This window comes from Scomber japonicus, chromosome 14 (assembly GCF_027409825.1).
Source record: "Scomber japonicus isolate fScoJap1 chromosome 14, fScoJap1.pri, whole genome shotgun sequence".
Classification (NCBI taxonomy): domain Eukaryota; kingdom Metazoa; phylum Chordata; class Actinopteri; order Scombriformes; family Scombridae; genus Scomber; species Scomber japonicus.
The window spans coordinates 1,239,886-1,250,750 of record NC_070591.1 but is presented as its reverse complement, the minus strand read 5'-3'; the positions used below and the strand labels follow the sequence as shown (position 1 = coordinate 1,250,750).

Here is a 10,865-nt window from a genome sequence, read left to right as displayed (position 1 = left end):
TAATCTGACCAGCAGGGGGCGCCGATGACCTCACGGGGGCGCCGACGACCTCACGGGGGCATCAACGCCCTCACGGGGGCGCCGACGATCTCACGGGGGCGCCGACGACCTCACGGGGGCATCAACGACCTCACGGGGTCATTAACGACCTCACGGGGTCATTAACGACCTCACGGGGTCATCAACGACCTCACGGGGGCATCGACGACCTCGCGGGGTCATCAACGACCTCACGGGGTCATTAACGACCTCACGGGGTCATCAACGACCTCACGGGGGCATCGACGACCTCGCGGGGTCATCAACGACCTCACGGGGGCGCCAAAAGGACAGTGAGTGTGTTACGGTTTATTTTATTATTAATAATCTTTTTATTTCGTCTTTTTAACGTCGTTTTGTTTCTGCTCAGTTTTTATGTTTTTGCTTCTCAGTGTTTAAAAAGTGCAGAAATAAAGTTTTTAGTAGCGTTAGTGTTTTATTAACATTATTAAAACATTTGAGTCAGAAACAACGACGCGCTGCTAACGACGAAAAAACATGAAAAACAATTAAAGGTGTTTTAATTTTTAACGTTAAATGAGAAACTGTTTATAAAAATATGAATTTACTCGTCAGATCATCTCCACTCTGACTTTTTACTCATCTGGTATTTTGGCCTCTTTGTTATAAATACTGACTTTATTTGCCAAAAAGTTGAGATTTATCGGACTTTATTTTTCCTTAAACTGTTTTAATTGAACTGAAACTGAAACGTGTTTATGAGTAACTTCCTGTTTCTGGCACTAACAGGCCTCCGTACATCCGAACATCTGGAACATGAAACCAAAAACTGATCAGTAAACAACAAGAAAGTCAACATCAAAACAAATCAATAATCAATAAATCAATTAAAATCAATTAAAACCAAACAGAAAGTATTTTACATTTACGTTTCAGATTTTTAAAACAAAGAAAAAAAAACACAAAAAAGTGAAAACGACAAAAAAAACAACAACAACAACAAAAAGTTTGATGGTTACATTCCAGGAGAAGCCCCCCCCCCCCCCCCCCCTCCCCTCCATACACCCCCCCTCCCCCTCCACCCCCCCAGCCTGATCAATACATGTGATCAGTGTGATTGGTTATAAAGACCGCAGCGACTGATCAGGTGACTAAATAACAAGAAATCAATCGATGATTAGTGTCAACGAGAAAAATACAAGTCTGACCAAAATATCCAGACAGAGAAGAAGAAGAGAGGCACTGACAGAGAGGGAGTGTGTGTGTCCAGGTGTGTGTGTGTGTGTGTGTGTCCAGGTGTGTGTCCAGGTGTGTGTGTGTGTGTGTGTGTGTGTGTGTGTGTGTCCAGGTGTGTGTGTGTGTGTGTGTCCAGGTGTGTGTGTGTGTGTGTGTGTGTCCAGATGTGTGTGTGTGTGTCCAGGTGTGTGTGTGTGTGTGTGTCCAGGTGTGTGTGTGTGTGTGTGTGTGTCCAGGTGTGTGTGTGTGTGTGTGTGTGTCCAGGTGTGTGTGTGTGTGTGTGTGTCCAGGTGTGTGTGTGTGTGTGTGTGTGTGTCCAGGTGTGTGTGTGTGTGTCCAGGTGTGTGTGTGTGTGTGTGTCCAGGTGTGTGTGTGTGTGTGTGTGTGTCCAGGTGTGTGTGTGTGTGTGTGTGTGTGTCCAGGTGTGTGTGTGTGTGTGTGTGTCCAGGTGTGTGTGTGTGTGTGTGTGTGTGTCCAGGTGTGTGTGTGTGTGTGTGTCCAGGTGTGTGTGTGTGTGTGTGTGTGTCCAGATGTGTGTGTGTGTGTGTGTGTGTGTCCAGGTGTGTGTGTGTGTGTGTTTGTGTCTCATCAGTTTAAAAACTCCTGGTCAGTAAAAGGCAGAAACGTCCCAAAAGCTCTTTAAGTTTCTGTTGTTTTTTTTTTCTTCTCTGACAAACAGCGCACACACACACACACACACACACACACACACACACACTTTCCTGTTTTTACTACCTTGTGGGGACCCTGACTGGGGTCCTTTCTAAAGGGTCTACAGATGTAATTTTAACTCCTAAATTCATCATAATTCTGTTTGAACAGAAAAATGACTTGAAATATCAAAAACTCTCATAAATATGGAACCTGAATGTTGCCCCCCCCTCGTTGGGACCCGTAATGCTAATGTCTATTAGCATACAGCTGACATCACTGTTAGCCACAGTACAATTCATATTCAGTACCAACTCTAATCCAGGGGGCTAATCGTTAAGCTAATATGCTAATACGAAGCTAGCATGCTAATATACACACTTACACACTTTGTCAGGAAAAGGTCCCCACACTGCAGTACCGTGTGTGACCTCTGGGGTTCACACACACAGTCAGGAAAACCAACCTTGTGGGGACCGGGCCTATCAGGAGGCTGTTTGCTATTGATCCCAATGCTCGTTACCATGGAAACCAGGAGTCGGTCCCCACAGGGTTGGTAATATGTCAGGTTGCGGTCCCCACCAGGATAGGAAAACAAACACACACACACAAACACACACACACACACTAGACCAATACGGGGTTTATAATATTGATTATTATTGATTGTAATTTAATAAATGTGACTCTTTTGGCCGTTTGTTTTTTATTTCTGTGGAAACGGACGAAAGTATTCAAACAGCTGATCAAACACTTTCATCAGTAATCAAACTAACTGACAGAAAAAAAGATTTTGTTTTCTCTTTTTCTGATTTGAGTGGATCAAAGATTATTGATTCATCACTGATACTGAAGTCACACACACACACACACACACACACACACACACACACACACACACACACACACACACACACACACACAAACACACACGCACACACGCACACACACACACACGCAGCGAGCTCGGCAGCATACGGTAGAGTATGGCTATTTCCTGGATGGGCGTGACCTCTGACCTCAGTGACGGCGGGTCAGTTGTCATGGAGACAGCAGCAGCGGTGGGAGGGGGGCGGGGGGGGGTCAGTCCAGCAGCGTGCCTTGCTCCTGGGCTCGGGTCAGGCTGTCTTTGCGGTGCAGGTGGTGCACTCCCATCCGCTTCGGGCTCTTCTGGGGCCGCGGGGGGGCGGCGGCGGCGAGCGCGGGGTCGTAGTCATGGAGACGAGGCGAGATGACGGGCGCGGGGTCGTAGTCATGGAGACGGGGCGAGATGACGGGCAGCTCGCGAGGGAGAACGTCTCGCTCCTCCTCTTCGTCCTCCTCCTCCGCCAGCTCCTCGCCGCGGGCGTCCGCCGGGCTGGTCGCCATGGTGACCGCCGTGTCCCCGCTGCCGGCGTCGTCCTCCAGGTTCATCAGCAGCCCCTCCCCCTCCTCCACCGAGCCGCCGTCGCCCCCGTAGCGCCCGCCCCCCCCGCCGCCGCGGCTCCGTGTCCGTGTCGGTGTCGAGGCTGGAGCCGCGGCTCGGCGTCCAGCTGCGAGCCGACGAGCCTTCCTCGCCGTCGGAGTAGGCGGGTCGCTGGCGGTCGGAGGAGGAGGCCGCGCCCCCCGCCGCCCCCCCCCCTCCGCCGCTGCAGCTCCTGAGCCGTCTGGCTGCTGAACGACGTACGGTGGACGACCGAGCCGTCGCAGCTCGGAGCCATCTTCTCCACAAACATCCGCTGCCAGTTGGCGAGCAAATCCTCCTCAGAGGAACCGGAGCTGGCCAAGACGCTGGGGGCCTGAGGGGGGGGCAGGAAGTGGTAAACAGGAAGTGGTAAACAGGAAATGAACAGGAAATGATGCAGGACATTGAGTCAGATTAAACATGAGCCACAAACTGATCGTTAACAACATCTGTTTGATTGAAATCTGATCTGATATCAATGTGTGTGTGTGTACTTGTGTACTTGTGTGTGTGTGTGTGTGTGTGTGTGTGTGTGTGTGTGTGTGTGTGTGTGTGTGTGTGTGTACCTGTGGCGGGCTGCTGAAGGGACTTGATTGGCTGGACAGCGGCTCGCTGGCTGCGTCCCGCTGTGAGGGGGGGGTGCGCTGGTTGGCTCCGCCTCCTCCGCCGGAGGAAGAGGAAGGGGCGGGGCTTCCTGGCGGCGGGCGCTCGTCGTCGTTCTGCACCAGGCTGAGAGAGATGGCCTGGCGCGTGGCGTAGGTGCAGTTAGGCAGCGGACTGTTTTTAGGGATCTTCACTTTGTCGTCGGAGGAGAACTCGATGACTTTGCGTCCCGGGTAGAGCGGGTGGGGGGGTGGCGGCGCCGGGTACGGGTTCAGCTTCTCGAAGGACGGAGCCCCGCCCCCTCCCCCCTCCTCGCCGCCCGATTGGCCGTCCAGGCTGCTCTGACTGCGGCAGGACCCGTTGTGCTGCGCCGCCTCCTGGCCGCCGTTCTGCCGGCCGCGGCCCTCGGCGCTCGCCGCCGGGCCCGTCATGTCCACGTGCACGAACACGTCCTCGGCGACCGGCCGGCTGCAGCTGCTGGACTGAGCCGAGTTCAGCAGCAGCGGCTCCGGTTTCTCCAGGACGCGAGCGATCACGGACGTGGGAACGACGTCGGCCGGAGTCAGACTCAGCGTGTCCGGATCCTGAGAGCCGGAGCCGGGGCCTCGCTCCGGGAGACTGCTCTTCATGTGTTTATTCAACATATCCTGAAGCTCATAGGGCAACTACACACACACACACACACACACACACACAGACACACACACACACACACACACACAGAGAGACACACACACACACAGACACACATACACACACACATTGAGTGTTAAAGTGTTTCCAGGAATCAGAGGCTCTGACAGCTTCTATAAACTCAAATGAAACCATCAGCAGAAATACACACACACACTTTCCTGTTTTTACTACCTGGTGGGGACCCTGACTGGGGTCTAAAGGGTCTACAGACGTAATTTTAACTCCTAAATTCATCATAATTCTGTTTGAACAAAAAATTAACTTGAAATATCAAAAACTCTCATAAATCTGAAACCTGAATGTTGCCCCCCCCCCCCTCCTCGTTGGGACCCGTAATGCTAACGTCTATTAGCATACAACTGACATCACTGTTAGCCACAGTACAATTCATATTCAGTATTTGAACAAATGTTGGATTGAAACCCAGGGAGCTAATCGTTAAGCTAATATGCTAATACGAAGCTAGCATGCTAATATACACACTTACACACTTAGTCAGGAAAAGGTCCCCACACTGCAGTACCGTGTGTGACCTCTGGGGTTCACACACACATACAGGAAAAGCAACCTTGTGGGGACCAGGCCTATCAGGAGACTGTTTGCTATTGATTCCAATGCTCGTTACCATGGAAACCAGGAGTCGGTCCCCACAGGGTTGGTAATATGTCAGGTTTCGGTCCCCACCAGGATAGAAAAACAGACACACACACACACACACTCTCTCTGATACTTACATCAGCAAACTTGTGGTTCCTGAAATGCGACTTGTTGCATTTGAGCAGCTGGACGGCGAGATTACAGTCCTGCCTGTAGCGCTCCTGTCACACACACACACACACACACACACACACACACACACACACACACACACACACACACACACACACAAGGTTAACACACACACAACACACACACCTGACCCTCATACCGGCTCCTGATTGGTCAGGAGCTCCTTCTGTCTGTCTCATCATGATACAGATTATCTGCACATTTATCTACATTTATGAGTTTTACTGAAATTGAAAGAGGAGAATAATATGCAATAAATAATGAGACATATAAAAGTCGAGTGTTACTGTTGTAGAGGGTTAAACGGACTGTAACTAATAATTAGTTTCATAGTTCTGCTGATAAATAACAAAATGATCATTTAGCACATCTTAACTCCTCCAGTTCAGACATTTAAACGTGTTTAAACTCTGCTTGATGATCTTCTATCAACTTCTTATTTTTATTATTAAATATTTAGGATTAAACGAACCATCCAGTTACGAACCCTTATTGATAAAAAACTGATAAAAACACAGATGGTCCTCACAGAGCAGCTGTTCCTGAAACTGATCAGAGATCAATCAGAGATCAATCAGACGTCCAATCAGCAGCAGCTCGTTAATCAGTCCGACACTAACGAGCTGCTGCTGGTCAACAAACAGGAAGCTCAGAGGAGCGGCCATCTGCTGCAGGATGGATGGATGGGGAGGCGGTTGCCATGGTTACCATGATTACCATGGTTACCACGGTTACCACACAGACTGGAAACGAGCTCAGCTACCAGTTAATAAATATTTACACCTGCTGCTGCAGGAAGGGTCATCAGCAGAGATCTGATCTGTCCATCCAACGTCTCCGAGTGTTTCCTGTTTTATTACCAAAATAAAACGACGGTTGATTTCTGAGTCTGTTGGAATTTAAAGAGAAATCAAACCTGCTGCTCTTTTATATTACTCTGCTTTATCTAACTAATATATAAATATATAAATATATTACTGAGTATGTTCCTCTACTCGTCTGTTAAAGTCTGACTTCTCACTAGTTCAGGTCAGTTTCCCTCCTCTGTAACCATGGTAACCATGGTAACAATGGTAACCATGGTAACTAACACCACAGAACAGTACAGCTGTATTATAAGAGCTGATAGAGCGCCACCACTCAGCCGGTGGTCACTTGTGGTATTGCAACTAAAATAATTTCCCTCATAGACGAACATTATAAAAGTCTGTGAAGCTGCAGCGAACGTTTCGACTCTTTTGATCTGCAAACATTTAATATTTGTAAAAGTTTCCTCGAGCCGAGAAAAATCTGATTCACGTCACAAAAACATGGAAGTAAAACAGGAAGCTAGAAACGTCGTTTGGTGTATGTGGGACTGAATGTTTCTGATCCTCTTATTATAAAACCTGCTGTTAATCTTAATTTAACGGATCAGACTGTGAGGAGGTTCGAGCTCAAATCAGACGGAGCCAAACTTCGGTTCATTCAGATAAATAACTCGTAGACATATTTATCTTGTTATAAATGTTTTATATATTTACACTGCATATATTCTTCTCACATTGTCTCTCTAATAATTGCACCTTTATATTTATATCTTTATTCTTTAGTTTAATTATTTGTGTGTTAAATCTTTTGTGTTGATCCGAAGAGTAAACCGACACTTTACGTTTTTATCTTCAGCTCGTATAAAAGCAAACATGAAATCATGCGTTTCTCACGTTGAGCTCCTCCAGACGGTCGATCGTGTTCTTGGCGTCCAGCAGTTTGTTGGTGAGCTCTACGATCTCCTGATCCATCGTCTTTTTGTCCCTCTCCACCTTCCGTAGCTGTGGGAGAAGCAGTGACATCGCGTTAGTGCCCTCAACTGTCAGTCACAGCCGAAAGCCAATCAGGTGACAGGAGGCGGGGCCTAACATTCAGATCATGTGGGAAGAAACGTAAAAAAACACGTTAAAGAAACAAAACTGCTTAAAACTCATCTGGACGCCATGTTTGTAGTTTTCTGTAGTTTCTTCCTTCTATTCTTCTTCTTCATGGTTTATATTAAAAGTCCAGCAGCATCATCTTTAATCCTTTATAAGCTTTTATTTAAAAATAAAAACATAGTTTATGTATCAAAGCTAAGCTGTTAGCATTTTTCCCAGATCATTTGAATGCTGCTTTAGCTTGCAGCACCTTCACAGATGCATTATGGGATGCGGCGGTGCGTCTGCTGCCAGAAGATCAATAAAGATTTTGATCGAAGCACCAAAGCTGAAATATTTCCATCACAGAAGAAGCAGCCAGCTAGCATGTAATGCTAGCAGCTAATGCTAGCGGCTGACGCTAGCAGCTCACGCTAGCATCGAGGGTTCTGTTAGCGTTGGGTTTCTTTCGTAGCCGATTGATCGTCAGTAATTGATCGCTCCTCGCCGGTGAGTCAGACTCAAACATGAGGCTAGTTAGCTGCTAACCGCTAATAACCCGATGCTAGTTTTTTTTTTATCTGTCGTTAACGACAAATAAAACTAGTTTCAAAACTAGTAAAACACAGAAACAGAAAGTCAAATATCACAAGCTGCAAAATAACTTAAAATAACTTCCTGTTTTATAACCTGAGATAAAATAAAGTGAATCAAACGTTTGTTTTAAGTTTACAGCCAGATTACGCTAAGCTAAGCTAAGCTAAGCTAAGCTAAGCTAACGCGTTATTTAAAGTTTAATGAAGCTGCAACTAAAGATTGTTTTCATTATTAATTATCTTCAAACAATTATTTACTTATGAAAACGTGTTTCTATCGTCTGACTCACAGCTGAGGAACGATCAGCTTCAAAACAATAAATCATCGTCAGCTCGAAACAAAAAGTTTAAACATCAAGTCAAAACTTTCAAATGTTAAAATATAAATAAAACATAAACAACGCCTCATAATACTGCAGTACTTTTACTGTAATACTGCATACTACATCACTATAATACTGCAGTACTTTTACTGTAATACTGCATACTACATCACTATAATACTGCAGTACTTTTACTGTAATACTGCATACTACATCACTATAATACTGCAGTACTTTTACTGTAATACTGCATACTACATCACTATAATACTGCAGTACTTTTACTGTAATACTGCATACTACATCACTATAATACTGCAGTACTTTTACTGTAATACTACATACTACATCACTATAATACTGCAGTACTTTTACTGTAATACTGCATACTACATCACTATAATACTGCAGTACTTTTACTGTAATACTGCATACTACATCACTATAATACTGCAGTACTTTTACTGTAATACTGCATACTACATCACTATAATACTACAGTACTTTTACTGTAATACTGCATACTACATCACATAGCAACAGTAACTAAGGAGGCGTGTTTCGAATCAGCTGTTTGAGAGTAAACTTGAAGTCTGGACTTGATGTTGAAACGCTGTCGACTGTAAACACCAGAGAGGAAGAAGAAGACTGAGGAAGAGGAAGAGAAAGAGGAGGAGGAAGAGGAGGAGGAAGAGGAAGATGGAGAGATGCTGGATGAGGAAGAACATGAACGTAAAACGCAACTGCATGAACCCATGTCTGACTGACGGCAGCCTGATGAAGATGATGAAGGTGATGAAGGTGATGAAGATGATGAAGATGAGTCAATCCGTCACAGAGCAGCGTGAGAAAAGAGGAGAGAAAGGGAAAAAAAGGAGAGAAGAAGAAGAAGAAGAAAGTCAGACACAAACAGACAAACAGGAAGTGACGTCTATTTTAGTTTAAATAAATCAAACGTCCCCGTAAACCATGTCAGTCATCAAACGTCCCCGTAAACCACGTCAGTCATCAAACGTCCCCGTAAACCACGTTAGTCAAACGTCCCCGTAAACCACGTCAGTCATTAAACGTCCCCACAAACCACGTTAGTGATCAAACGTCCCCGTAAACCACGTCAGTCATCAAACGTCCCCGTAAACCACGTCAGTCATCAAACGTCCCCGTAAATCACGTCAGTCATCAAACGTCCCCGTGAACCACGTCAGTCATCAAACGTCCCCGTAAACCACGTTAGTCATCAAACGTCCCCGTAAACCACGTCAGTCATCAAACGTCCCCGTAAACCACGTCATCAAACGTCCCCGTAAACCACGTCAGTCATCAAACGTCCCCGTAAACCACGTCAGTCATCAAACGTCCCTGTAAACCACGTTAGCCAAACGTCCCCATAAACCACGTCAGCCGTCAAACGTCCCCGTAAACCATGTCAGTCATCAAACGTCCCCGTAAACCACGTCAGTCATCAAACGTCCCCGTAAACCACGTCAGTCATCAAACATCCCCGTAAACCACGTTAGTCAAACATCCCCATAAACCACGTCAGTCATCAAACGTCCCCGTAAACCACGTCAGTCATCAAACGTCCCCGTAAACCACGTCAGTCATCAAACGTCCCCGTAAACCACGTCAGTCATCAAACGTCCCCGTAAACCACGTCAGTCATCAAACGTCCCCATAAACCACGTCAGTCATCAAACGTCCCCTTAAACCACATCAGTCATCAAACGTCCCCGTAAACCACATCAGTCATCAAACGTCCCCGTAAACCACGTCAGTCATCAAACGTCCCCATGAACCACGTCAGTCATCAAACGTCCCCGTAAACCACGTCAGTCATCAAACGTCCCCGTAAACCACGTCAGTCATCAAACGTCCCCGTAAACCACGTCAGTCATCAAACGTCCCCGTAAACCACGTTAGCCAAACGTCCCCGTAAACCACGTCAGTCATCAAACGTCCCCGTAAACCACGTCAGTCATCAAACGTCCCCGTAAACCACGTTAGTCAAACATCCCCATAAACCACGTCAGTTATCAAACGTCCCCGTAAACCACGTCAGTCGTCAAACGTCCCCGTAAACCACGTCAGTCATCAAACGTCCCCGTAAACCACGTCAGTCATCAAACGTCCCCGTAAACCACGTCAGTCATCAAATGTCCCCGTAAACCACGTTAGTCAGAAAAACAGTGTGTGTATGAGCTTTACAGGGACTTCATTTTATTTTTTATTAACTTTATTGTATAAAACTAACGTGAGAAATTCATCGTGAAGAAGAAAAAAAAGTGCTGAAGGAAAGTTTGAAGAGTAACCATGGTAACGGTGCTTTGATCATTTCCTGTTTTTTAATCATATAAAAGAGAGGTGTCAAACATGAGGCCCGCGGACCAGAAACGGCCGCAGAGGAGTCAAATACGGCCCAATATACTTCCTTCCTTCCTTCCTTCCTTCTTCCCTTCTGTCCATCCTTCCTTCCCTCCTTTCTTCCTTCCATCATTCCTTCCTTCCTTCCCTCCACCTTTACTTCCTGTCTTCTTTTCATTCCTTCTGTCCATCCATCCATCCTTCCTTTCTTCCTTCCTTCCTTCCCTTCATTATTTCATTCCTTCGTTTTTACCTTCTGTCCATCCATCCTTTATTC

At 46.4% G+C, this 10,865-nt stretch overlaps 1 protein-coding gene across 1 annotated transcript in view; it reads right to left on the bottom strand.

Annotated features, from left to right (window-relative positions):
* Positions 1 to 2,818: 2,818 nt before the first annotated feature.
* Positions 2,819 to 10,865, bottom strand: part of tjap1 (tight junction associated protein 1 (peripheral)) — a 12,932-nt gene continuing 4,885 nt past the window's right edge. The window contains 6 exon segments of the mRNA XM_053333522.1: positions 2,819 to 3,349; positions 3,351 to 3,478; positions 3,480 to 3,665; positions 3,898 to 4,599; positions 5,365 to 5,448; positions 7,123 to 7,230. Coding sequence (XP_053189497.1) covers positions 2,971 to 3,349; positions 3,351 to 3,478; positions 3,480 to 3,665; positions 3,898 to 4,599; positions 5,365 to 5,448; positions 7,123 to 7,230 — 1,587 coding nt within the window. The 3' untranslated portion in view covers positions 2,819 to 2,970.